Consider the following 26689-nt stretch of genomic DNA (forward strand, 5'->3'; position numbering starts at 1 on the left):
GGAACACACGTGTCTCATTGAATTTTGATTTTATCTTTTAAGTGGAAGTCATGAAGCTTATATCAAAATCTTTTATTTTCTTGCTTTTTTACAACTCCAGGTGTTACATCCAAGCCTTATATAATAAATACTACATATAGAAAACATCTACATGTTTTTTTTTTCTAAACATGTTTCTCACCCATCAATTCAATGCACCGCAAGAGTTTTTAAAAAGTGTTTGAGAGTTAAAGAACTTGAAAACGAATTTTAAATGATTTCAATATTGACAAATTTACAAAGTTCTGTTAAGGTAGCTTCACCATTATTACAGTCTTTAATTTGTAAAGCAACCAAGTCGTGACAGTACTGTATGTATATTCATTAACTTCACATGGGTAAATCATACACGCCATTCAGGAAGATGTCTATTCAATAAAACCAGACATGAGCATGTATTCTTTGCAAACTACGATTGCACTGATATTTGAACACTTGAGGCTTAATTTTAGTTATAATAGGAATATTAGAACTATACAAAACTTTCCCAAAAGCTTTTTTGTTAAACGGATGAATGACTTGGAATCGATTCCTCCATTCGATCTAGTGTTTGATATACCATCAACACAGAAATCTCCTCGTAGAGGGAGTCACTCCTTGATTCTCTCAAGTTTCCTTGTCCAGCAGTGCTGGGCTCTGATGTTCAGCTCTATGATGGTTGTCCACTCATAAACTGTCTGGTCCCTTCATGCTGGATTCCTTAAAGGGTTGTGAGACAGCTTGAAGGACACACTGAGATGACTCGCAGTATCCGTTGACACCAGGAGGACCAGATGGTCCGGGTACGCCTGGCATCCCATTAGGACCTACCGGCCCTCTTAGGCCATCACGCCCATTACTGCCGTAGGCTTGCTGACCAGGTTCACCTAAGACAAGGTGGAAAACAGACCAGATGGACATAATATTTATAAATTTGAAGTGAGGTCATTGAGTTCAACATCAGTGAACTTCAGGGCTTAACACATTTTAGATTTTTAATGAGGCTAACACATTTTTAAGCACTGTTATGAAACCTAGCTTCTAGAATCTCAAATATAAATACCCAGGTTTCATTTATTTACCTGGAAGTCCTGGTGATCCGGGTATACCCTTGGCACCGTGAACTGTGGGTCCCCTATCTCCCCTGTCACCTTGATCACCTACATCACAGAAAATGAAAACGTTTGTACGGATAAGTGTCTGAAATGCCAAAGCTGACATTTTACTGCAAAATAAACAGCTTGCATGTGTGGGGGTGCTCTCTCTTCGTACCTTTTGGCCCTTTTCTCCCCAGAGGACCTAGTGGCCCTTTGAGACCTGGCAGACCTCTGCCCCCGGGATGCCCAGGAAAACCATTGTCTCCAGTAGGCCCTGGAGGTCCAGGGGGACCGGGAGGACCTGGTAAACCAGTGATGCCTGACTCAGGCCTTGTCAAACTGGCCGCCATCTGAGCAAACTGAGTTTGCATAACCCTCATGCAGACATGCTTTATTTGCTCATCTGTAGGTCCTCGTCCCTGCGAGAAAGTCAATTTGACACTATTATAGGGATAGTTCTCCATAAATGAGAATTTCTTCATCATTTATTCAACCTCGAGTAAAAACAATTTATAGAGTTTTGTGATATACAATAACAGGTATAGTATACTCTATGTGATAAAAGTGCTATTGCATTAAGCGCCATGTTGTGATTGAGATGATTAAAAAAAGCGTACTGATCGTCCCTGCGCCCCAGGCAATCCATGTACACCTCGATCTCCCTGCATGCCTCTTGGTCCAGGCCCTCCAGGTAGGCCCATGGATCCAGGCTGGCCACGTGCACCCTCTGGTCCTTTATTTCCTGTTTCACCTGGCTTTCCAATCTAAACAATACAAAAGATGTGCACAAATTAAGTTATGAAAAGGGTCACATGAAATCACGTGGTATCCATTGGAAATCTTTGAAAATCCATTACACTGATATTAAATCTAATTGTAATGCTGTTTATGTGTTTATGCAGTGTTTCAAGATAAATATTAAAACATATTCATGTTATTTTGATGATTAAAGATGAGCTTTGAGGGATAAAATTATCCTTATATTAAAATAGAGCTGAGTATAGTACACTTTTAGTGGTCGCTGACTGTATTCATGAAATAAATGAGATGACATAGAACAAGCTCAGAAAAGTAGTTCAAGAAAATAAGAAAATAACATCACTTAATCCAGATTTACCAATCCTTTCTCTCCTGGCTCTCCTTCATCACCCTGAAAAAATAAGTGAACATGATCTATTTATTACCAAAATACATAAACAACAGGCTATACTCTAATTTTAAAGACTGATAACAATTCAAGCAATATGGTTAATTTGTTTACTTAAAGGCATAGTTCACCTTCAAAATGAAAATTTTCTAATTATTTACACGCCCTCTTGTAATTTCAAAACTCAATGACTTTCTTTCTTCTACAGAACACAAAAGAAGATATTCAGAAAAATGTTGGTAACAGTTAACCCATTGGATTTGTGTCCATACCATAGTAAGAAAGTCAAATGGGACCAAAATGGGTTTTTGGATACCAACATTTTACTAAATATTTTTTTGTGTCTTGCAGAAGAAAGAAAATAACACAGGTTTGACATATATATATCATCCCTATCATCCTAAATATACAGTACATCCCTGGAAATATATATTTTGCTATATTTACTTACCAAATCTCCCCTCTCTCCTGGTGTACCCTCTTCACCAGTTGGCCCCTAAATAAACACAAAATAGATCATTTGTATAATTTGAATGAGACAAATTTAAATCTAGTTGCCATATTAAGTATATATAATGCAACTACAAATAATGTTGACCTACTTGCTCGCCTTTTGGACCAGTGAGACCAACATTACCCTAAAAATAAAATATGTGAATATATACAGTTAAACAAAATAAATAAATACAGTTACACAAATTGATGTCAAATAAAACAATCTTTGGTTCAAATACATTTTGTTTCATTTTTCACACTAGAAATAGGAGTTAAGATCTTGAAAAATTCGAAGTATACGGCATACTCCAGAAAGTAGCATGTAAGTATGCTGTTTTGAACATATTTGTATGGTCTTTCATATTATAAATGAAACAAAAAACATTATTGATTACTGAAAAATGTTTTTTTAAGTGTACCCTATCTCCTTTTTGCCCGAGTAGACCAGCAGGCCCAGGAAGACCAGGAAGGCCTGGATCTCCTTTACCTCCCTGTAGAATAAAAACACGTACACATAAATAAACAGAAATACTTCATCACTGCCTGGCCTGTGCTTGTGTCTGCCTAACAAACCACATCTGCTTTATAAAAACACAGTTTGCTATGAGAGGAAGGTATAAGAGGGGGACATCTGAAGGTGTGTGCATGGGTATGGATCATAATCAAGTCTGATGGCCTCCACTGGCTGCTTTAAGGAATTTCTGTAAAACAGAGAAGTCATTCAGGCCCCACTCCCGCTCTGAATATCTTCTTACCAAAGAAAATACCCTCTTCCACTAGACCTACATAACAACAGGCTATTCATTCCTCTACCAGTCAATTTCTGTACTAAGGCGAAGCAGCGCTTTTCTAAAGAGATTATGTTACAGATTAAGCACAGGAGTGAGTGTAAAGAACAGAATCGGAGAACTGGGCCCAGCAGCAACCACTGGTTTCTACTGGTTTAAAGATGGGGTAACATGCTATTTCATGCATTCTGACTTCTTTACACTGTTAAACGTTCTGGCTTCTCTTGCTTATCATCGTCAACTTGTTAAAAAACGAACTGGACGTATGATATTGTATTTCTGTGCTTGATACAATCCCCCAGCAGTCCAACTTGTTTCGGAAAGTATTTTATAAGTCTGGATCCCTGTTTCGTAGGGATCCTGTTCCTTTTATTGGGCAATTCTCCCGGAAGAGCACTCCAACGGCAAGGCTAAAGAAAGAGCCTGCCCAAGCGCCAACCAACAAGAGCGATAGGAAGACCCGCTTATCAAAATTGGCTGCGATGCGTCAAGATTGGCTGCGCTGTGGGCCTACAGCTGCAGCTCGTTATTCCTCTTGTTTGTTCACAGCATTTCAGTGATGGATGTTATATAAACAGTGGATATAATGCTGGATTTGGAGATTATTTGATGATTAATGGCGCGGTACCAGCGCTACAAGATGCCAGACATGAACTGACCGGGGTAAATCAAACTTAGTTATGCGTCTGTGTTTTGTTGCCAAAAGGCGTGTATGTGCATAATATAAAAAACATGAAGGGATTAATGCAATGATGTATTGTGTGCTCGTGCTGTAGTTCCGTCCCCCCTGCCTGCCTCCAGCAGCTCGTCTTTTTCCGGAAATAATCTTACAGCTGTATCTCTCTTTTATAAATGTGATCAAACTAAATACTCTTTGAAGATACGACGTATGCAATACTACTGTATAGGTACTTAAGATAAATATGTTATTGCCAGAAACTGTGTGTGTTACCCGATCTGTAAGGACTACTGGGTATTGAGGATGTTACAGATGGGTAATACTCCACTGAGACAAAAATTTTGAATGTCCAATGGGACATGTCACAACATTGTGGACATATGAAGTGTGTAATTTTGGACAGGGCTTTGAGAATTTGGAGCATCCACCGTACTCAGAACTTATTTTGAAATCCGCGTTGTCCTGTAAATTCTTGTCTTTAATCTTTGTGTTTTACATCATCTGTAAAGTATAATATAACAGGATAGGAGCCTCAAAGGTTTCTTGCAACTTACCCTCACACCTGGCAAGCCTGCAGGCCCATCAGGACCTTTTTTTCCTCGCTCACCCTGGAGAACAAAGAGAGAGACAGAAAATATTATTGAAGTGATTATTTTGTATCTGACGCTATGTGATGTGAAGGGAAGTATACTCACAGGCCCACCTCTTGCTCCGACAGGTCCAACCTCTCCCTGCTCACCGCGTTCACCCTGAAATAAACATAGGAAAATCAAACTATTATTCAGCCTGTTCCATGTTCCATCATGTCATCATGCTTAGTCATTCATATAGGTTGTTGTAAACACTGGAACTCACAGTTTTTCCATTGTTTCCAATCAGACCTGTCACACCTGGATCACCTATGTTTCCCTGCAGAGATCAAACAGATTATCTTTCCTGTTAATGTGCACATAAATTAAGATTTGTAGTAATAATCAATTATGAGAAAATCTATCCAAACTAAAGCATTAAAGTACTACATACATTTTCACCCATATGGCCTTTAGCTCCTGGCATACCGGGTAAACCCTGGAAGAGATTAACATATCAATCTGAAGTGTAGAAAGAAACAATATGCATGCCATGATGGATTCACAATAGAGGTCAAAGGTGATACGCACCGGGAATCCCTGAAGTCCAGCCTCTCCGGGAGAGCCAACTTTCCCGGGAAGACCCTAGAATAGCAATAGATACATAAAGATAAAAATCGCTTCACTGAATAATTATTTTTCTCTGCATGGATCGATTAAAGTCTTTACCTTTACTGCTGGCAGTCCAGGAATACCATCACGACCATCCACGCCAGGCAAACCCTGTAACAAAAGAGCAATTTAATTGAATACTGTATGCCTATTAAGGTAATAGTGAAATGTGATCAGTACAAATGTAGCAATGGTAACTTACAGTTTCACCTTTTGGTCCTGGTACACCAATAAGGCCCAGGGTTCCCAGTGGTCCCTAAATAAAGCATCCACCAAAATGTAATTTAATATCTAAAGCAAATGAAAAATGGATTAGATGTGCTAAGCTTAGTTATTTTGATGTGAATGAATCTCATTTAATTCACCTGAGCTCCCTTTGGTCCATTCTCACCTACTTTTCCTCTTTGTCCACGATCACCCTTTAAAACATCATGTGTTTATTAAAAATGATTAAATATTTTTTATTATTATTTTATTAACTTTCCCATCCTGTTTTTCATTCTCTAAACGCTCTGTTTTGTGTGTTTCCCCTTAAAGGGAGAGCTCACCCAAAAATAAAAATTCTATCATGAATTGTTCACTCTCTAGGTGTTCCAAACCTATACACATTTCTTTGTTTGGTTGTACAGAGAAAGATATTTGGATCAATGTCAGAAACTGAGATTTCTGGGAAATCGTGTGTCAACAGAACAAAGAAATGTAAGAATTTTCCTTTTTGGGTGAAGTATCCTTTTAAAGACTTGTCGTTTTTATTCTTTTACAATTATTTGCATCTGAAATTAGGTGAAATAATAAAATAATACATTTTGGCACTTACAGGGGCACCCTGGACACCCTGAGGTCCCAAATTGCCACCATTTCCACGAAGACCCTAACAAAAATAAAAATAATTTAGTTTGTTGATAACATATAATTCTGTTTTTTTATATATATACCTTTTGAGCCTTACCCTATCACCTTTAGGTCCCATCATTCCTGTGATTCCTATCAGACCCGTCGAACCCTTTGATTACACAACAAGCACATGTTAACTGATAGCACAAACTCACGCCTGAAACAAATCACCTAAACCTTTTATCCCCATTTTTCATGACTTTCATTTTTACCTAAATTATTGCCGTTTCAACCCTTCATATTTTTTGTTGGATTTGCAAAAATATGTGGTGTATATTTTATCTCCTGTTAAGTGGCAGTTTTGGAGCTTTCAGTCCCACAGTGACGATATGTAGTGTATGTATCTTATAGTGTATGTATCTTAATTATCTGTTTTTTACAGGTAGTCCTTGTGAGCCTTGCTCTCCAGGCAGTCCTTGATCTCCTTCTTCTCCCTGTAACATAAAATATTACACATGTCCATTTAGTCGTGACTCATTCCCCCTTAAACACAATAACGTTGATAAATAATTAATGACGTGGTGTATCAAATTAGTCACGCACATGTTTTTTAAGGCACCGTTTGGTAAATCACAAGGTCACTTGCTCACTTTATACAAAAACAATGTCCGAGAAATAAACGAAAGAATCACACCAAGTTTGACTTTCACCTTATGACCTTGCCGACCTGGTTCACCTGATTCACCTTTGACACCTTTGTGGCCCTAAAGACAAAACACCAAAATAAATGGAGATGGAGGACATGTGTAAGCATCCAGTAGTTGATAGAGCTTGAATAGACTGAATTTAATCGATACATAATTTAAAAGGCACCTTCATGCCTGGAAGACCAGTGTAACCAGTCAAACCAGAAGTACAGGCATTTGGACACTGAGAAACATAACAAAAACATTGATCAGTGAAAATGTTGATGCATAAACCTTAAGCCAATAAAAAACAAACATTAGGAAGAAAGCAATCATGATGAATGTTGATATAACACAAATATAATATCAAACAACCAAATATGGTTTTGTTATTCTTTTCATCAATTATTTATCTAACAACAAAAAATGGTGGAAAGGCAAACAGAAATATAGCTCAAATTCTTACCAGCTCTTTACCATCCCAGACTCCAGGAGGACCCTGCAAAGAAAACAAGTTCAAGAGCTACTTAACAAAAGAAACAAACAATAAAGAACATAAAGATATGACCACACAACTTACTCTGGGCCCAGGCAGTCCCTGTGTGCCAATATCACCTCTTGGTCCACGACTTCCCTTCACAGCAGAACCAAAGAAATCTTTAAGTGATAGCAGTGGTACAAAATATATATTTTTTTCTCTAAGATTTTATATAGTGAATCATAAAATATCTATACATACAGGTGGACCAACTTTTCCAAGTTCTCCAGGTAATCCATCCTCTCCATCAGCACCCTATATCCGGACATTAACAGAATTTAATTTGAACAAATACCTAGAAATTAGAATGAGCTTTTTAATACCCTAGCATTAAATTCACAATGTTGTTTCTACAGTGGCCCTAAACGGAGACAAACTGCTCTACAGAACGTGTTTTGTAAATACGTTATCACTTCGGGAAAGAAGCGAAAACATATCGGCATCTTAGTCCTGTGTCAGCCACCGTAGTGCTTCAAAGGGGAGGGGTGGAGTGAGCTCTTGGTTGCAATTCGCAACCTCACCACTAGTTGTCGCTAAATTTCATACACTGGACCTTTAAACTTATGACAAGAAATGAAAACATTGAGACACTTACAGCCTCACCGTCCTCTCCAGCACCCTGTGAACACAGTAAAACATCAAAATCAACAAAAAAATTACAAAAAAATCTAAAATAGTGAACAAGGCATATGATCTGCAAAATATTTGTCCTTGTAATAAAACCATATTACTATGTATGTATGCAATGATACTGGAATGTACACGAGTGGTTAAACTAGGATGTAAATGACCTGAACTTGACCTAATAACCTACTGCTTGCAACAGTAGACAAAAAGTACAGCCATTCTAAACTGGGAAGTTTAGAAATAACAAAATAACAATCTCGTGGATTTCCACATGAGAGAAAACACTATCACATGATTTTAATCTGCAGATTGAAATCATAGCATCTATATACATCTTAATACAAGAAAAGATAATGCCTGAATAGTTTACTTACAGGAGGTCCTCTGGTCCCAGGTTCACCAGGTTCACCCTAATAAACAATAAATATCACAGTAAACTGAATAAATAAACATACCAAATACATTGTCTTATCAAGCGAGCTGAAACAATAGTTGAATTATTTCAGGGAAGCATCAGTCATAAAGTAAAGTCATTAGCAAAAACAGTGTAGTTTTTTTTAAATGTAACTAAATATAAATTATTGTGTGAAAACGTACTTTTTGTCCAGGAGGACCCAGAGGACCAGCTTCACCTCGTGGACCGGTCAAACCCTAAGAAAACAAAGGCATCATTGAGCTTTATATAACTAATGAATATTTCACTCTTAATTCAATGCAGACGTTTGGAGGTCAGTGATAATTTCTGTTAGTAGGAAAAATGATTGTATTGTTTGCTCTGTTAAATACAAAAGAAGATATTTTGAATAACTAAGGAAAGTAAATAGTTCTGGGACACCTTTGACAAACATTTCAATATGGTAGTCAATGATGTCCCCTCAAATGTCAGTTGCTAACATTCTTCCAAATAACTTTCTATGTGTTCAACCGAACCAAGAATTGTATACAGATTTGGATCAATTTGGGGGGCAGTAATTCATGTTAGAATGTTCATTTTTAGGTGGACTGACCCTTTAATGATCCATATATTACATTAAATGTTTTTTCATGAAATAAACAAAAATATGTATATAGACATTAACAACAAAATACTAATTACCTTACCAAGACCCTCACTAACAAACTAGAGTAACAAACTCCGCCCACATCTCCTCTCTTACAGACCACAGCAGACACAACATTTCATCATATGGACACATGACACCCCTCTCAAAAATGACAACTATTCCTAAAACATATCTTATATGTTTGTATATTTTCAATCCAAAGAACATTTTAAAAGACCTCTTTCAATAATCTGCATAATATCGTGGTTGTCTTTCTGAAACCTTGTACGTCCAATTTTTTCAGTAAAATGGAAAAAACCCTATAGGCTACTTTTTTAATGATTGCACACTGTGTTGTAAAAGTTGTAAAAGTTAACAAGCACTTTTTAATCCTTTTCATTGGTTGAGATTCGCAAAACCCAGCGACAAACATAAAGGGTGACTAATAATAATAATTTACTGCAAAAAATATATAATCACGAAATATGGAGATACAAGAGTTAAGAAGGACAGCAGCGATATGTATCTATCTACAATATATGACTGGCATGTCATCACTATATTAAAATACAATTTTATCTTTAATTTAGGTGCGAATTAATACATTTTCATGAGTACTGTGTGGTTGGATCTGGACACATCCTTTATGCATGTAGTGTATGTACACATGCATGTAGGTATGAATGATTTAAATGTGCCAGTCTGAGGGGGAGGTGGTCTTCCTCACCTCTCTTCAGTTTTCAGCCTTGCACTCATCACCAGCACAAGAGCCACAAAGAAGCTGCTGTACCTTAGTTTAATGTGCAGTCCCATCAGCAGCAGTACACAGATCAGCTCCTTTAGCTCCACACTTACACAAAAGGACCTCTGTCTACATCAGGAAGCCTGTAAGGGACTCTCTCTTGCCTCTTTTAGGCTTTTTTTATCCATGAGTTAATTTTCACCCTTTTTTTCACTCAGACCTCTACCGTACGAACTACATTCACAGTCTCTGATGCTGGAAGAGTTACTTAGGCTAATTTAATCTTTTTTACCAGACCCTTAAACAAGTTAAGATCAAGACTCACGTCTGCTCCTGGTTTTCCTGGAAGGCCATTTAATCCGTCCTTGCCGTTGTCCCCATCAGGGCCCTGGTGAACAAAATAATCTGATTCATCGATTGTAAAATATAATTACAGATATATACTGGCATGCATATCATTCGTTCTGAAAAAGACAAGCACTTACAGGGGGACCGTTTGGGCCAGGACCAGGACCCCTCTCGCCCTGAAAGTCACATAAAATAATGCATACATTTTAAGGTGACATTAAAGTACCTCGAGTAAAAAATAAGCATTCATGTTTATTTTGATGCTACTGTGAAGTCGATAAACTGTGAGGGGATTAAAAAAACGAAAATAACAAGACTCACATCAATGCCGTCAACGCCAGGAAACCCAGAAACCCCTGGAGGTCCAGGTGGCCCTCTCGGTCCAACTGGCCCTCTCTAAAAAACAAGCACACACACACACAAGAACTTAAGTCGTCTCTGAATTAATTCTGGAATCCACATGGTTTAGTTTGCATAGTTTTGAGAACAAAGAGGTTATTGTCTGATGCTCTGAAAGAAGTAAGTCTGATGCCCTGGTTAGAGGCATCACAGATATTTTCTGGTCCTTTGAAAATGAAAACAGCTGTACACACCTGGACCAATTTACTGTTAATACATTTCACATGTATAGAAGTGTTCTTGGACTCAAATAACATTTTAGGCAGATATTGTTCAATAATAATAAAAAATATCTAGTGGCGTTCTAAAATAATTTCCCAAAACATATATTTCTCTGTACAGACCCTGTGATTTGTATTTATTACAACATATAAGTTTTAAGAACCACAGTTACTTAATGCATTACTCAAAACACAATCATCTGCCAATAAAATAATCTTGTCCTACCTGTGCAGAGGCGATGAGGACACACTGGAGTAAAATCCCCACCAGGGATGCGCGTACAGTCCCGGCGTGCGTCATGCTCACCCCGATGACTTGGATGATGCAAAACGGACCTTTTTAGGAGATTTGTTGGGGTTCACGGGTTTTCTGACAAAATCCCCCAACAAGACCTCCACACCATGTACCAGTCGCTCGAGGTAGTATTAAAAATGTTTATTCATGAGACGCGCTGGAAACTGGAAGGTGATTTGATGGGAGGATAAAGTTTGGAGTAAAGTGGGCGTGGCTCAGGTTATTGTGGGTACCGCTTTTAAACAAGGCATTGGTTATCAAACTGAATATATTGCATATAAAGTGGTTAAGTAGAATAATAAAATAAAATAAAATATAACATAATAGTTATTCAGGTTTTTACGTGATTTAGTTTGCACTGCGCTCATGGTATCTATAGTTTGGTCAAAATCCCATCATTACGATTACTTAATATTGTCACAAAAAAGGTAAATATTTGCTTACACGGTTTAATGAAGACTATTGTTTAAAATGGTCAATTTTTTGTTAAGCACGACTATTTTAATGTAGTTTATATGTCTTTAGAAGGTTTCCCATACACCAGAGGGCGCTATAACCCGTTATGGACTCTCTTACTCGTCATTCTTTTGTATTTTGAAAACGAAACCGCCGCCGTTGTCCTGACACTGAAGACAACAATCAAATCTGGTCGTTTTACAGGTGAGAACCAAAGATCAATAACTGGGTTTTAAAGTTCTTAGATATTGCTGTCTTTTTATATGTTTCCAAAACAATACGCACGTATACACATTCAAAACTGCGCGGAGAGATTTTTCTCTACACATCAGGGTTTAACACAGCATACAACGTTTCTATTAAGAACAAAATATTATGAGATTGACATCTGACGATCATAAATAATAAACATGTGTTATTGTTTTATCCAGAAATGGATCATCTCGACTTTTCAGAAGAGGAGATCCAGCAACAGTTGTCTGCGCTTGGATACAATAATATTCCCAAACAAAGACTGCGGGAGTTCAAGCGAGGTGTTTGTATTCTCCAATTGTCACGTTTTACGCATACCATTTAATTTTCTTTTACTTTTCATTAATGTAAGTTTACCCAGAGATAATGCCATCATGTATTATCCTCCACTAGATTTAGATCACCTCATTCGTCATGAAAAGTCAAAGAGTCACAGCTCGAGCGAGTGGAGCTCTCCTCCTGACAGCAGATCTGGAAAAAGTCCACCTGCACTAGTCAAAGAGAAAGGTGAGTAGTCAGTCCTTCTTTATGTGATGTAAGTCATAGCATTTCTGGACATGTGTTCATTTGTGTTTTTGTCACAGTTCATTTGAACAACATTGGCCCTAGCCGGAACTATGCTCTCTTCAACACCAGTTCAGTGGGACAACATCACGATGTATGTGTTTCAAAACCTCAAAAACACTTGAAACATTATGAACACTATTGGTTGTAGGCTATGTCTTTTTCTCTTTTCCCCATCTAGATTTTCACCTCCACATTTCATGAGGAAGATTCAAGAGATACAAATCATTACTATGACTCATATTCAAGGCACTCGATAGCTCACAGACCTGCCCGGCCCTCCACAGCACCCAACAGACTTGAGACTGAAGAAGGATCTTCTGAAATCTTTTACTCAGTCTCAGATGCCAGTCATACAACAAGTCCTGAGAGGGAAAACTGGGCTCAGAAGAGACCAATGGTTAAAAGAAAAGTGCTAAGGTGCGAATATGTAACAAAATTTGTTTTAGCGATGTTATATCATCTCTGCCCATCACGTGTTTAAAAAATAATTCTTTGTTCATTTAGAAAATATCAAGGCCAGTCTCATGTCTGTGATGAGTCCACACACAGTGAAGATTCCGGTAAGTCCAGATGATATGCTTTGTGATTATTTTACCTTGCAATGAAACCTCCCACACACCAGGTGCCGCCATTGGCCTCATAAACTCATATAGGTTCTTCAGAGTAATCTTCTTAGTTACATTACCCCTCCTTTCCAGCCATCTGCTTTGGTTCTGAGGCTTAGTTCATGTTCTTACTTCAAGGATGTATAAAGGTTTTGACAGCCGTTTGGAAAATGAGAACAAGGACGATAAGGGATCCCTGTCATCCTCGTTCTGGACAGATGAGGAGAGTGAGAAGGAAGACAGGAAATGTTTTGAGAAAGACAACAAAAAGATTGTGAGAGAGCTTGGAAAAGATAGCAAGACTGAGAAGGAACATTTTGTAATGTCATGTGGCGATAAGGAAGAGATAAAGGAAACGCTTGAGGGAAACATGCTGGAAAAGGACAACTGTATGCAGGCTGATTCGAATCATAAGGCTGATGGATATGAAAGGGAAGAGGAGAGAGAATTGTTAATTGATGAAGATGAAAAAGATAAAAGCACAGAGAAAACAAGAACAGAGACAGAGGAGGAAAGTGAGGAAGAGGAGGAGAATGAAGAGGAGGTAGGAGGTGAAAAGAGTGAAGAGGAAAGCAACGAAGAGGACACAGAAACCGAGAATGAAGAGGGAAAAGGGAAAGCGAAAGAAAGAAAAGAAAGTGAAGAGGAAAAAAGTGATGAAAATAAGAGTGAATATGAAGAAGGGGAAAGCGAAGAAAAGGACACTGGAACAGAAACTGAAGAAGAAAATGAGAAAGCTCAAGAAGGAAAAGAAAGCAAAGAGGAAGAAAGTGATGAGAAATTTGAATATGAAGAAGAGGACTTTGGAACAGAGAGTGAAGAGGAAAGTGATGAAGAGCTAGGCGGACTAAAGAGTAAAATGAATGAAAAAAGAGAAGCAGAAAGTAGTAATTACGAGAAAGATGATAGTGAAGAAGAGGACAAGGGGACACAGAATAAGGTAGAAGAGATTGATTTAAGTGAAACGAAGAGGAACTTGTCGAAAGAATCGGAAGAGAATGGGGAGTATATGAGTGAGGATGATAGAAAAGAGAAGAGTGAGTGCTTTGTCAGTGAAGAGACCACAGATAATGAAAAGAGAAAGGCTCAAAATGATGATTCAGAAAGTGAAGAGAGTGAGTCTTCCAAAGAATACTTAAATAGTGAGGAAAAGTGTACAGATTCATTGAGTGAGGGAGAGTGGAGTGAAGAAGAGAGAAAAAGAGATGAAAAGAGAGAGAGTCACAGTATTGAAATTAGTGAGGAGAACATGTTTTTTCCAGAGCAAGAATATAAAGACAAGGATGAAGGCAGGGGTGAAGAAAGAGATAACAAAACTTGTACATCAGAAGATGGCAGAGTTGTGAAGAAAAATCGTGAAGACAAAAGTACAGAGGACTCAGAGATCAACAAAAAGTATGAGAGTAAACCTAACAGTGATGAAGAAATGAGTAAGCGAGAGGGACAAACAGACAAAGAAGAGGGAAGTGAATGCTTGATAAAAGAGAGAACTGAGGGAGCGAATGAGAAGAGGAGTCATTGTAGAAGACATAAAAACAATGGAGAGGAGAAGATGGAATGTTCTGTAAATGACAATGAGATTTATTTTGTCCCTGTAATAAGAAATGAACAAAAAGGAGAATATTGCATCAGTGAGAGCAGTGAAGAGGATCTCATTGAGAGATGGCCTGTAAGATATGAACCTGAAACTGGGGTGGAAGAGAAGAAAAAGTGGATCACGATGATGGATGATAATCCAACAGACAGACGGACAGCGGAACAATGCACCTCAGGTGCAGAGACAAAAGACGTTCCTAAAGGAGTTAGCAAAGACGAGGATGAAAGGGAACGTTCTGTTGATAAAGCATATGCTTGTAATATTACCACCGTTAGTCCGAGCGTTATTGAGGAGTGGGAGGGCTATCATCAAAACCCAAAGGCATACATAAGTGATGATCAGGAGCATAATGAAGATGAACAGGAAAAACAACAGAAGGAAACTAAAGAGTTTGAGGAAGAAATTTCTGAGGATTTTCACGCCATGGGTCTGGGCAGCCCTGCAGCAAGCATATTAACGTCTGGTTATGGAACGTACAGACCAGACTCGTCTAAAGATGGAGAGGAGGTAGACTATAGAGATGACTGTACTCTGGCTGGATTAGAAGAAGAGAATGATGCACAGGATTATGACGATGTCCACGGTCCAATGTGGTTTAAAAACAATCCTTCCCTAGAGACATCTAAATCTGAAGTTCCTGCTGAGTTTTCAGAGAGATATTCTCCGAGAACTGATAGAGCGCTAGATGTGACCATGCACAATATCGATCAAAGTCTTGAGGAGTCTGAAGTCTCAGATTCTCAACCCAACCAGATTCCAACTGAATGTGACAACATCATTTCCCAAAATGTGTGTTTCGATGATATTTGGGAGCTGGGAGCTCTGAGAGGAAATGTTAACCATCCATTTAATATAAGAGACAGGAGAAGCAAGAGTGAGAGGAGATCAAAAGAGAAGCAATATGATGATGGACATGACAATGATGACAACAGGAGGAAGGAGAAGAGAATCAAAACATATAATGGCAACTTTGGTTTGTTACACTTGTTTAAAGTGATATGTTCGTTTTGTAGTTTCAGAAGTAACGCAGAAGTGGAGGGGAGAATTTATTATAATCCCCATTTATCCAATACAGTAATATTTGGTAGATGACTTTGCTTTTGTGCTTCCACTGCATTGTTTATTTTCCATTTTAGTGCTGTGAACATTACTTGTACATGTATGTACTATTTAGACTACTCTTAAAGGGATACTTCACCCAAAAATTAAATTCTTTCATCATTTACTCACCTTCGAGTTGTTCCAAATCAGTATACAGATTTCCCCTCCCATTGACTCCCATAGTAGGATAAAAATACAATGGTAGTAAAGAACCCCAGAACTGTTCGCTGTCCTACATTCTTTAAAATATCTTCTTTTGTGTTCAACAGAACAAAACAATTATAAAGTATTTTTTTCTACTATGGCAGTCAACGGGGGCAAGATCTATTTGGTTATAAGCATTCTTCTAAATATCTTTCTGTGTTTATCGGAACAAAGAAATGTAAGTGAGTAAATTATGACAGAATTTTTTGTGTGAAGTATCCCTTTAACTTGTTCTAAACATTAACATGGCTTTCAATGTATATAGTGAAGATTTAATTTACTCCATGTTTGTTTGTTTATCGAATTGACTTTAACATAAACATGTTGTAGGTGCAGTTTCTGTGCTAGAGGAACGTATGGACCACATGCAGATCGGTGCATCTCGTGTGCCGTACGATTCTGAGAGTGAAGAACCAGAAAACTATAGCAACAGATCCAGTTCTGCAACAGATGAACCCTCAAGTGACTTCATTAAGGGCATGGTCAGTATACAAAGAAACATATTCCATACAACAGTAAGCTTTTGTGGCCGTTTTAAAATTGTTCATTGCTGTCACAGACAAGGTCGCAGAGCGAGAGTGATATCCGACCTCGTCCCAAATCATGTAAGCCGTTTTGTTTTTGATTGATTACTTTTTATGACGAAGTTATTCTATATTTAATAACCATAACTATTTTTCTGTTTCTGTGACTTATTATAGTCATAAATCCTGTATATCTATTTAGTTTACGCAAGTTGTTTTTCTCCTTTTAGTTATACGGCCAGTCTTTGAACATCCTCACACCAGGAACTGGAAGAAATCTGATCCAGTTGCAAAGTATTACCTTATTCTTTGTTAGCGTGTTAAAAATAAAACCATTGAGCACCACAGATTAATATGAACTTTGGTTTCTCTTAGATATTTTCAGTATAAGCAAGAATGGGAGATGTTTAAACCTCCAGGAGAGAAGAGCAGGAAGGAGCTGCACTGGGCTATCAGGGTATCTGCGTTCCTGTGAATTTTATTACTCATGTTACAGTTCTACATTGAACTTTTGACACACATTTGTTTCTATTCATAATAAGAATTATTAAAGTGTTTAAGGACAGATTCTTTAATCAAGATTATTAGGTAACCAAAATTGTTTGGTTTATATCTATAGGAACGACTTCTTCATCAGCCTCCACCAGTAAGCATTCAACCACTACATTTTTTAATTAAATGCTATTACCTGCTTGACACGATGTCCAGATTCTGACCATTCTGTTGTCATTTCAGCCGAGACCACAGAAGACATACATCCCCAACAATTATGTAGTTCCAACAGAAAAGAAGCGATCTGCCCTCCGATGGGAGATACGACATGATTTAGCGCATGGCTTTGTTCCAAAAAAACCTCCTACCCCTGACATAGAGGATGTTTCACTAATGCCATTCACATTTTAATGTTTATTTTATTATTTGTGCTATTATTTATTTCTTTAAAATTAACATTTGTTACTGTGTGTGGTATGTGTGAAATGAGACGTCTGGATCATTGTTTCAATGAAATAAACATTTTTAATACATTTGAAAAAGGTCTGTGTTTTGTTTACGGCAGGTCACTGTAGGGCAGTTTAAAAGGATAGAGGGGAGAGTAACGCACATCATGCCAAAGAAGCTTATTTTCTAGAAATTTGACAGTCTCCAGTGTGAGAACAAGACTCTCGTGTTTTAGGATGCTGTGGACGTTTAGACCTGTAAAATAAAAAACAGTATCATGTTTCCCTTCACAACTTCTGCCTGTGTTTGGTCGGCGTTAATTAAAACAGCAGTTCTTAACACATCTACTCTCTATTTACATTTATGGTGAAGCTTACCTATGGCTGGAATGACATTCACTGTCTTCAAATTTTCAGTGGCTTTAAGAACGTTCTGAGGAAATTCATCACCTCTGAAACACATGTAAAATGTCAAAAACAAATGGGCGACAATGGTAAAACATCTACTCTTGCAAACTTACACATCGACAATGAGAACAGATTCCCCCAGCTGTCTGTTTTTGATCAGATCCAGTAGGTAGGCAGGGTCCGGAGTGGGAATCTCCAACGAGTCCACAATATGAAGGTAATCCTGTGGAAACGATAGAGATTTTCATGGTAAGATTCAATTGTAAAACTAAACAATTTACATATAAACAAAAAGTTTAGATGAAACCCACTCACCTGTGCCAGCTTGGAAGTCAGGGCAATTTTCAAACCTTGAACTCGCACTTTCATCGGTAGCATGTAATAATAGCTGGTTGGTCCACGTGGACCATGGGCTACTCCTCCTGAATTGGCAAGGAGCATTTGTTCAGTAATTCAGTAGGTCAATATCAAATTATTTTAAGTGTACATGATAAAAAATGTTTATGACCAAAAGGCAAACGTTTGTCTAAATTTATGTTACACTTGTAATGTGAATAGTAAATGGAAAGGCCTGTATCTCACCTCCCCTCCAATGTGGAGCACGAATGCTTCCTTGGCGTGCCCGACCACTTCCTTTCTGTTTCCATGGTTTTCTGCCGCCACCACTGACCTCAGCTCTAGACTTGACCTTTGCATGGCTCTGCATATAACAAAAGGCGTTTAAAGAACTGGTTTATAACAATTATCAAAATTAACATTTTCGGCAAAAAAAATTCGCACTAAAAAGCACAAAACACATCTCTGAGCTGAAAGACAAGCACTCACTATTCTTTTGAAATTTCGTTGCCAGACCTCAACAGCATGAAGAATATCCAACCTAGTAACCAGAGCAAAAGTACCATGTATTAACTTGTACAAGTAATCCTACTATGCACAAGTGTAATAACATGAATCACAGATCTGTGTTTAAATATGACATTTAGTACAGTCCGAGTTACCTGACAGGTACGGAGAAGACATCAGGGTGGAGGTCAACCACACCAAGGGGTTCACCGTCACAACTGTTTAAAGAATGAAGCCATGTCTGAGACGGTGCCAGGTGAGCTGGAATGTCAGCCTCACATCTGCGCAGCAAAGGGTGTTCAGAGCCGGATGGAGGAGGCCTTTCTGAAACGAAAGATCATTTCACATTTAACACATTGTACATGCATTGGAAAACTACATTACATGGTCAATGGATCTAGGATAGAGAAAAGCATTTGTAGCTGATCATTTAGCTCGTTATCTTTACTATTAAATTGTGCAATTAGCCTTTAAAAGCTTTTCCATTTGACAATGGTGTGTATTAATGTACCAGCAATTTTTGGTACTTTAGGGTCCATTGAGTAGAGGATGGGTTAAGATGTTTTCACTTTACAGGCAGAACAAGAATCGTTTAATTTTAACAATATATTTTTAAGAAAGAAAGCTGAACTTACTTTCTCGCGGGACTCCGATGAGATTAGAAGGAAGTCGCAGATTTGATGGAAGTGCGCTCTCTCCAGAGACAGAAGAGATGAACTGGTTTAAGAAATTAATAACTGGTTTAAGACAAAAATAATAACCACGAATACTCGACAGTTCTTGCATTATGAAAATCACTCGTCTTTCAAAGGCCAATAAATTCGTGTTTATGTTACTGGCTATAGCTAAATAAATATGAATACAACATAGACATCAATGATTACTAAAATGAAAAGTAAACAAAATTCATGCAAATTATTCTGCTTACTTACTCTTTTAACAACAGTTCTTCCACATATCGCCAACGTGCCACGAAACATGATGGGGCTAAATAAAGTAAATAAATGCACTAATTTCTCCTCGCATATTTAGTTCTTTCAGACAGAAGGTCGCGTGACGGTGTGCGCCAACTTCCGTCCACCACATATGACGTCAGATGGGAGTTTGGCTCTTGAATAATACGTTTTTGCACGTCACCTTTTCGGTCATATAATGCAGGTTTTAAACCTTAGTTCATGATATTCATTACTAAAACATAATGCATTTTGAAAACGTGGGCAAAAACGCAACTATATAACGTAGTTATGAGTGGAACTCTTTCTGTAATAACCTATTTTAAACCTATTTTCAGGGAGTTTTCATGTAACGTGAGTAAGTACCTAGTACAAAGTATGGTACGGTACAAAGTACATTGCGCTTGACACTGCAAATGTTTAGACCCGAAACAAGCATAACAAACTAACTATAAGCCAAATACATATCATAGCTTTTTTGATGCAGCGCTCCTCCGAGCTTGTAAGGTGTAGCAGTTATGCAAAAAGCGTGACCAAAACCTGAAAACCTTAGTTAGAAATCTCACTGCAAGAGACTGAGCTGACTATGAAGACTTTGTTACATTCCTCATTGTCAAATGTAAATAGTATACAGTGTTGTGGAATTTTGTTTTAATTCACCATTTGAAAACATTATAAACTAGCAATTATTGTTGCTCATCATTTTGGAGAAAGAAACAATCCACTTCTATATTTATTACCTATATTGTATTTATCATCTTTTTCTACAAAGACAATAAAATAAAGGTCTTGGGGCTTTCAGGATGTTTTTTGGGGAGTTTTACAAGCACTCTTCTACCATAAATGTCACTAGGTTCAAAATATAATGGAGAGTAAAGCACTTAACACTTTGTTCCCAACCATAGCATCTAAACAAGACCTCAAATTTAAAATTACATCTTCTTAAATAATGTGGATTAAGTGCAATTGTCAAAAATAAGTGATTTCTTTATTTGTATCTTACAACTACAGGCATAGAAGATTCTTCTTCACATTAGGCACAGCTGTACAACCCTTGTCACAAGGTGGCTTGTGTGATTGCATAGTGCAGTTTAAAACCTAGAATTCACTAGCCTAGGTCAATAAAAACAAATAAACGCACCACACAAAATTTGATTCCGTCAACGAAATGTTGTGTTAAACATATTAAGTGCAGTCAGTTGTAATGATATGCTATCTAATTTTACTAGCAAATGTAAAACTTGCATAAGAACAAAATTATAAATCTACATATTACTTAAACGAATGGTGGTGACTGACAATTTAAAAGTTAACCAAAGCAATTACTGTACTTTATCAAAATGTTGACCGAAAATTATATTGTATTTCATCTAAATGGGTAGAATGTGGCGAGTGTAGTATTTTGGCACATCAAAATTAGAACAAAATTTCAAGTATGATTTTAAGAATCCCAATTAGTATAGTCCATAGAATTGATTCCTCCTCATCCATCACTTCCTCAGGACCCTGAGTGTGCTGAGACTGACCAGGGGTCTCATCTGAGGAATAAGAGTTTTTCTCAATTTCGTCTGCTGTCAGTGCTGTCTGGTCGTAAAACACCTTCATCTCAAACTCGCTCTCCATGTAGGAGGGATGTCCGTAGATCCCGATTCCAACCGGCCTAACGAAATCCCCCGGCACCACTACCACATCCTGGCCACAGGTGGTAGACTGAAGCTTGTAGGTATCAAAATTTGGCCGCAGCGTCTTGTCGGAGATGTAGAGATCCGCATCTCCTTTGAGGCTTTGCATATGTAAAATAATGCGTCCCTCATGGTTGAGACGCAGATAGCTGTAGTTCCCTGCACCAATGTGGCCTTGCACAACATGGAGAAGGACCCATTCTTCAGCAACAGAGGTCTCTTCTGGGAGCTGCTGAAAACCCAGGGCTTGAGAGAGGACCACCAACACTAACAAACCACCCAAGAACAGCACCATGGTCACTGTTGCCAGACCCCCACTACACCTGTCAGCAGCCTGCAACACAAAAAGTAAATGTAAAAAATGAAAACCTAACATGACATTAGACTGAAGACTGGGAAATGTTGTATTTTCTTTCACGTGTGGGCAGGAGACGTTTCCTCTAAGATAAATATAACAGCTTTCCTCTATTAGCTTTACCTTGCATAACCAGGAAACGACACCACTTGACTCTACTACTCACGTCATACAACTGTACTGACAGCTGCGATATCCACAAGCTGTTAAAAATATCTGGCACTATATTTAAGCGGACACAGAGGTGTCATTACAGTTTTTTTAAAATCATATTTAAATTAAAATAGAAGTACTATAACCAAATGTCCCACAAACTTCCCGGAAGTATGAGGAAAACTTAAAGCAGATCATTGAGAAATCTTCGTCTCGTAAAAAACATCCGGCAGTAAAAGCAAAAATCAGAACATCCACCTGCCCTCGTCAAAGCTATTACTGACATATACATCACACGACATCGACCTACAAAATAATTTAAACAATGTGATGGACTACAAAACATCGAGTCTCTAAATGAAAACGCAATTAGATTGATAAAACTTCCACAAAAGATCACGGCAGCTATTTAGCTAGCTGGCTAACAGACATATGGTCAGCAATTCTCACAAAAATGACTAAAATATTCGTAATGAACACCGATTCATTAAATATTCTCAGATAAGTATAATGTTATGTTACCGATGCATTGTCAAAAATAATCCATGGTCAAGGTATTTCGGCGTCGTTATGCTTGGAAATGTCTGTTACAGGTGTTAAGTTGACTACTTGACGGTCTAGGACTTCATGCCAAAGCGCGCAATAGCGCCATCTGTAGAGCCGGAAGAAAATACTAGATCCACGCCCACCAAATTTTATGAATTGCTTCCATCAGTTATTTATTTACTGTGAGATATTAATATCAGGCCTGCTACAAACGATTTCGCTATACATTGGAGTAGAAATGGACATTTAAAATCGTAAAAAATGTATATAGTAGATGTCAGTATAGTATCAAACTCTTAATAATTATTTAATATATTTGCTTACACTAATATACGCGCTTATATACGCACAATAATGCTCTTTGGATTTTTTTATTTGTTTTTTTAAGACCTTTGTGCTTATTCTGGCAGGAGAACTGTACCCTTCACCACACCACAACAACACTTTTGAGTGTTATTTTAAGAGCCATTAATCCCATGCAATTCTAAATCTGTACACTGGGTGGCGTAGGTGGTCAAAATATCTTTAAATGTTTTTGACCTTAAACTGTGCATTGGTAAAGGAAAAATGTGCGTATGGAATCAAGTACAAAAGGAATATGTAAGAGACCTTTATGGGTTTTGTGATTGTGTACCATTGAAGAAATCAATTTTATGTGTGATCAAATAAATCAAATGAGAGCAAGAAGAATGGAAACGGACACAGTTTATTGATTGCACGTGTCAAACTACATTGGCTGCCAAAGTCACTGACTGGCAGTCACTACAGTTATATTGTTTAATCTTCAATTGTAACTCGAACTGAAAATTATTACAAATAAAAATGAAGAAGAGCTATTTTGCATTTCCAGGCACGTAACATTGTCTACAATGTGTTTAAACCCTGCTGTACAGCCTGAGCAATACTACGGAGCCGTTGAATGGACATTGGCGAAAAAAACAGAAGACTTTCTCGTGCGCACGAGAAACTTTTTGCGTGCATACGAGTTAGTGTGTGCCTGTTACGCATAAAAAGCCCTTTAAATGGCACCAGCTTAAATGAAATGTATATTAATTAGAAATTAATTGGTACGTCTAAGCAGTTGGGAGGGGATATTTTAAAACGTTTGACGTAAAACATGCACAACGTGTATTAATGCATGAAGGCAGTAACTTTTAAAAGGCTTAATTCATTACACAGCTTAGGTGCCAAATACTATTACTGCATAGAAAGTCATTTTGATCCTTATAGTTAAACTGGCCACATATTTCCTTTTATTGACAGTTTTTTGACATTCATCTTAGTAATAGATGTAGTAGTTTAAAATGCACTATACATGACTCCAGCTTGTGCCCCTTTTGAAGCATGGCATGAAATGTGAAATCTCTCTGAACCATATTCACAGAAGAAATTAAGGTAAGATGGACAAATATCAAAGAAACAGAAGTGAAATATTGTTAATGAACTTTATTAAGGGTCACACATTAAGAATCTCTCAGCCAGCAGGCCCATATTGGCTTAATTGTGACATAAATCCACTATGATTCTTCTTTCCATTGTTTGTTTATGTGGTTTTATATGACTTCTTTACATGTGAAGGCTGTTTTCGCAGGTGTTGTGCACACGTAGGTTGAAGAACATGTCCCTCCTGAGGAAGAGAAACAGAGATATTTAATAAATAACATACAACACCACCATCACAGAAAAAGGTGTTTTAGTTACCTTGAACTGGAATCCTAGAAAAGGAAAAAGATGTGATTCATTAGTGTTTGTTTACATGATGTAAGACCAATATCATTGTGATGCTGGGAAATGAAGAGATGAACTTACTTAAAATCCTGATTTTCCAGCAGGCACCTGTAGGTGGCGATCTCCTTCTCCAGGCGGCTCTTGATGTCCAGCAGTGCATCATAGTCTCTGCCCTGTTGCTCAATGCCATTGCGCACCTGACACAGTTCTTCTTCCAGTATGTTGATATGCTTCTGGAATTCAGCTAACATCGCACCATACCGAGCCTCTGTGTCAGACAGTGAACACTCCAGTGCGGATTTCTATGTGAATGAACAGATGTAAAAAAAGTTTTTTATCAGTGCAATAATTAATGGACACTGGATGATAATGTTAAATCACTTGAATGTGAGGAATTGTTTATTTCAACCGCCACCTAACTAGTGGACGATTAAAGCTAGATTGCTCGCTGTCAGAAGACAGCCATTTAATGTTTCGGATTTGGGTCAGATTATTTTTAATGGAACAGACCCATCCATAATCTATTCCTTTTTCTTTCTACCACCTTCCACAATTTCTCTTTTCCATCCCTCTTACCTTGTTAATTTGAGCCTGTAGCTCGATCTCTAGGCACTGCAGCTTGCGTCGCAAATCTGCAACCATTGATCTGGAGGTTTCGATGCACTCTGTGTTGCTGCTCACATCTTGGCACAGCTGTGCCAACTTGAAGAGGCAGAAACACAAACAAACATGATTTAAAGAACTATGTATGATCATTTATTGAAAGGAGAGTCCATCCTATTTTTATAATTTATCCTTATGTCATTGCAAACCTGTATGATCTTCTTTCTTCTGCTGAACACAAAAGAAGGTATTTTAAAGAATGTTGGGAACCAAACAACACTGCCCCCCATTGACTATCACTGTATTGCACCAAACCAGAGACATTTCTCAAAATATCTTCTTTTTTGTTCCATAGAAGAAAGGTTTTGAAAGACAGAATTTGTATTTTATGAGGTTTAATGTTTTGTGAGATTAAAGCAAATAAGTATAATGGCTAATTTGTTTTGAAAAGCAAAGGGCACAAAGACAAATCTCACCTTCTCTTTGAACCAGCACTCATGTTCCGCACGATGTTTATCAATTATAGCCTCATAATGCCTACGTATTTCTTCCAAAACTTTGTTCAGGTCTTGCTGTGGAGCAGCATCCACTTCCACACACACATTGCCGGTCAGCTGACACATCAGTGCTGCTACATTCTGTGAGCACACAATGTTCAATTATAAGGTATTTCACTGAAACTATTAGTCACAATTGTTTAATTTGTTTACATAAATCAAAAAAGAAAAACAATCTAGGATTGCCGAGTGATCTGATCCATTGTAAACAATCCAAGTACTTAGCATATGTTACAAGGCCCCGTAATTAAAACAAACCTCCTGGTGGTTGGTTTTCAAGCATGCCAGATCCTCTAGCAGACCTTCGATCTGATTCTCCAGGTTGGCCTTTGTCAAGGTCATCTGGTCCAACAAGCGACGCAGGTTACAGATGTCAGCTTCCACAGATTTGCGCATGGCAAACTCATGCTCATACCTGATGTGGATAGGTCGGATTAAGAAGAAAATACAAATCATTATTTAAATATGGCTAATGTGATCTGTGTGCAACTTGCTGTACTTCAGATGATCTTGGCATTGTTAAAACGACAACTCACTTCATCCTGAAATCATCAGCGGCAAGTTTAGAGTTGTCGATCTGCAGGAGGATGTTGGCGATGTTGACTTTATCATCTTTAATCTAAAATATAAACCATTGATATATTAATGCATCAGTGTTTGACATATATTATCACAAAGCATTATGTTTCTACTAATTCTTTGTACCTTTTCCTGGAGACAGTTGATAGTGTTAAAGTAGCAGCTGTAGTCCCTCTGACAGATGGGTCTCTTCTTCTCATAATACTCCCTGATCAGCCGCTCCAGATTGGCATTGGCAGCCTCCAGAGTTCGCACCTTCTCCAGGTAGCAAGCCAGACGGTCGTTAAGGTTCTGCATGGTGAACTTCTCGTTCAATTGGTGATAGTCATCATTCCTGCCATAGCAACCTCCAGCAACGATTCCAGATCCTCCACTTCTGGACACTCCGGCATAATATCCTTGTCTTCTGCCGATTCTGCACTGCAGGTCTGGGACGCAGCCACCTTGGCGAATAGAGGAGATGCGGGCGCTTCCACTCACGCCGCAGCCGTACACGCTGTAGGCTTTGGTTGCACATGGAAGAACTGTACCACATCGACGTGCAATGATAATGGAGTTTGAAGTCACGGTCTTGGGACTTGGGCAGGATGCACGGACAGAGCACGACATGGTCAATGAATGCTGAGATGCGCAAAGATGCAGCAAGAAACAGTTTTCCAGAAGGTATCCAGAAGTGGAAACTTGGAACCCAATTTTGCCCTCTTATAGTTGAAGCTTAAAGGCGGGTCCTGTGTTTTGTGGATGGGAGAGGGAGAGGGAAGGAAGGTGTGTGTGCAGTTGTCTGTGTAGCCAAGGAGTGCTGAAACCTGTGGATCAGGAAACTGCAAGGAAATTTCTGGA

At 38.2% G+C, this 26689-nt stretch overlaps 5 protein-coding genes across 6 annotated transcripts; 1 reads left to right on the forward strand and 4 right to left on the reverse strand.

Annotated features, from left to right (window-relative positions):
* Positions 1–14: 14 nt before the first annotated feature.
* col9a1a (collagen, type IX, alpha 1a) lies at positions 15–11336 on the reverse strand. Its single transcript, XM_056734221.1, has 31 exons — positions 11130–11336; positions 10605–10679; positions 10421–10459; positions 10261–10323; positions 8748–8801; positions 8525–8560; positions 8119–8142; positions 7725–7778; positions 7566–7619; positions 7452–7484; positions 7173–7229; positions 7010–7063; positions 6740–6793; positions 6415–6468; positions 6283–6336; positions 5831–5884; positions 5668–5721; positions 5523–5576; positions 5385–5438; positions 5248–5292; positions 5080–5133; positions 4920–4973; positions 4779–4832; positions 3177–3248; positions 2865–2900; positions 2714–2758; positions 2233–2265; positions 1733–1879; positions 1291–1534; positions 1101–1178; positions 15–905 (listed from the first exon to the last, which is right to left on the reverse strand). The coding sequence occupies exons 1-31, from the start codon at positions 11202–11204 to the stop codon at positions 706–708; spliced, it is 2058 nt and encodes a 685-aa protein (XP_056590199.1). The 5' UTR covers positions 11205–11336; the 3' UTR covers positions 15–705.
* A 442-nt stretch (positions 11337–11778) lies between these two features.
* hyls1 (HYLS1 centriolar and ciliogenesis associated) lies at positions 11779–17532 on the forward strand. Of its 2 annotated transcripts, XM_056734220.1 has the most exons (12): positions 11779–11858; positions 12086–12187; positions 12300–12413; positions 12491–12564; positions 12652–12890; positions 12978–13033; positions 16311–16462; positions 16540–16585; positions 16735–16798; positions 16880–16961; positions 17124–17150; positions 17240–17532. In XM_056734220.1, exons 2-12 carry the CDS (start codon positions 12088–12090, stop codon positions 17405–17407), a joined length of 1122 nt encoding a protein of 373 aa, XP_056590198.1. In that variant the 5' UTR covers positions 11779–11858; positions 12086–12087; the 3' UTR covers positions 17408–17532. The 2 variants fall into 2 exon arrangements, with proteins under 2 accessions (XP_056590198.1, XP_056590197.1); XM_056734219.1 differs by lacking the exons at positions 11779–11858; positions 12086–12187; positions 12300–12413; positions 12491–12564; positions 12652–12890 and adding an exon at positions 13217–15648 and having other exon boundaries at positions 13006–13033.
* Positions 17497–19784, reverse strand: mrpl4 (mitochondrial ribosomal protein L4). The gene is made up of 9 exons (XM_056734223.1): positions 19626–19784; positions 19329–19410; positions 18849–19017; positions 18676–18727; positions 18433–18550; positions 18166–18272; positions 17964–18073; positions 17821–17894; positions 17497–17698 (listed from the first exon to the last, which is right to left on the reverse strand). Exons 1-9 carry the CDS (start codon positions 19671–19673, stop codon positions 17553–17555), a joined length of 906 nt encoding a protein of 301 aa, XP_056590201.1. The 5' UTR covers positions 19674–19784; the 3' UTR covers positions 17497–17552.
* An 823-nt stretch (positions 19785–20607) lies between these two features.
* c21h6orf120 (chromosome 21 C6orf120 homolog) lies at positions 20608–22484 on the reverse strand. The gene is made up of 2 exons (XM_056734224.1): positions 22359–22484; positions 20608–21662 (listed from the first exon to the last, which is right to left on the reverse strand). Exon 2 carries the CDS (start codon positions 21621–21623, stop codon positions 21063–21065), a length of 561 nt encoding a protein of 186 aa, XP_056590202.1. The 5' UTR covers positions 21624–21662; positions 22359–22484; the 3' UTR covers positions 20608–21062.
* Positions 22485–23813: 1329 nt separating this feature from the next.
* krt95 (keratin 95) lies at positions 23814–26503 on the reverse strand. The gene is made up of 8 exons (XM_056734222.1): positions 25976–26503; positions 25807–25889; positions 25529–25685; positions 25190–25351; positions 24687–24812; positions 24192–24412; positions 24084–24097; positions 23814–24009 (listed from the first exon to the last, which is right to left on the reverse strand). The coding sequence occupies exons 1-8, from the start codon at positions 26456–26458 to the stop codon at positions 23936–23938; spliced, it is 1320 nt and encodes a 439-aa protein (XP_056590200.1). The 5' UTR covers positions 26459–26503; the 3' UTR covers positions 23814–23935.
* Between the last annotated feature and the right edge of the window lie 186 nt (positions 26504–26689).

The sequence above is a fragment of the Triplophysa dalaica genome, chromosome 21 (assembly GCF_015846415.1).
Source record: "Triplophysa dalaica isolate WHDGS20190420 chromosome 21, ASM1584641v1, whole genome shotgun sequence".
Classification (NCBI taxonomy): domain Eukaryota; kingdom Metazoa; phylum Chordata; class Actinopteri; order Cypriniformes; family Nemacheilidae; genus Triplophysa; species Triplophysa dalaica.

Excerpts from the sequence above, each read along its gene's own strand:
- col9a1a (XM_056734221.1), bottom strand. The coding sequence starts at position 11,204 with ATGACGCACGCCGGGACTGTACGCGCATCCCTGGTGGGGATTTTACTC. Across the intron at positions 3,249-4,778 it reads CAGGCTTGCCAGGTGTGAGG|GGAGGTAAAGGAGATCCAGG; the intron begins GTAAGTTGCAAG and ends TTTATTCTACAG. Across the intron at positions 2,266-2,713 it reads CAGGAGAGAGGGGAGATTTG|GGTGATGAAGGAGAGCCAGG; the intron begins GTAAGTAAATAT and ends TTATTTTTTCAG.
- hyls1 (XM_056734219.1), top strand. The coding sequence starts at position 13,218 with ATGTATAAAGGTTTTGACAGCCGTTTGGAAAATGAGAACAAGGACGAT. Across the intron at positions 16,586-16,734 it reads CCGACCTCGTCCCAAATCAT|TTATACGGCCAGTCTTTGAA; the intron begins GTAAGCCGTTTT and ends TTCTCCTTTTAG. Across the intron at positions 16,799-16,879 it reads AAATCTGATCCAGTTGCAAA|ATATTTTCAGTATAAGCAAG; the intron begins GTATTACCTTAT and ends GGTTTCTCTTAG.
- mrpl4 (XM_056734223.1), bottom strand. The coding sequence starts at position 19,673 with ATGTTTCGTGGCACGTTGGCGATATGTGGAAGAACTGTTGTTAAAAGA. Across the intron at positions 19,018-19,328 it reads CATCGGAGTCCCGCGAGAAA|AAAGGCCTCCTCCATCCGGC; the intron begins GTAAGTTCAGCT and ends CTTTCGTTTCAG. Across the intron at positions 17,895-17,963 it reads TCTGTTCTCATTGTCGATGT|AGGTGATGAATTTCCTCAGA; the intron begins GTAAGTTTGCAA and ends CATGTGTTTCAG.
- c21h6orf120 (XM_056734224.1), bottom strand. The coding sequence starts at position 21,623 with ATGGTGCTGTTCTTGGGTGGTTTGTTAGTGTTGGTGGTCCTCTCTCAA.
- krt95 (XM_056734222.1), bottom strand. The coding sequence starts at position 26,458 with ATGTCGTGCTCTGTCCGTGCATCCTGCCCAAGTCCCAAGACCGTGACT. Across the intron at positions 25,890-25,975 it reads TCAACTGTCTCCAGGAAAAG|ATTAAAGATGATAAAGTCAA; the intron begins GTACAAAGAATT and ends TTTATATTTTAG. Across the intron at positions 25,686-25,806 it reads GCTGATGATTTCAGGATGAA|GTATGAGCATGAGTTTGCCA; the intron begins GTGAGTTGTCGT and ends TATCCACATCAG.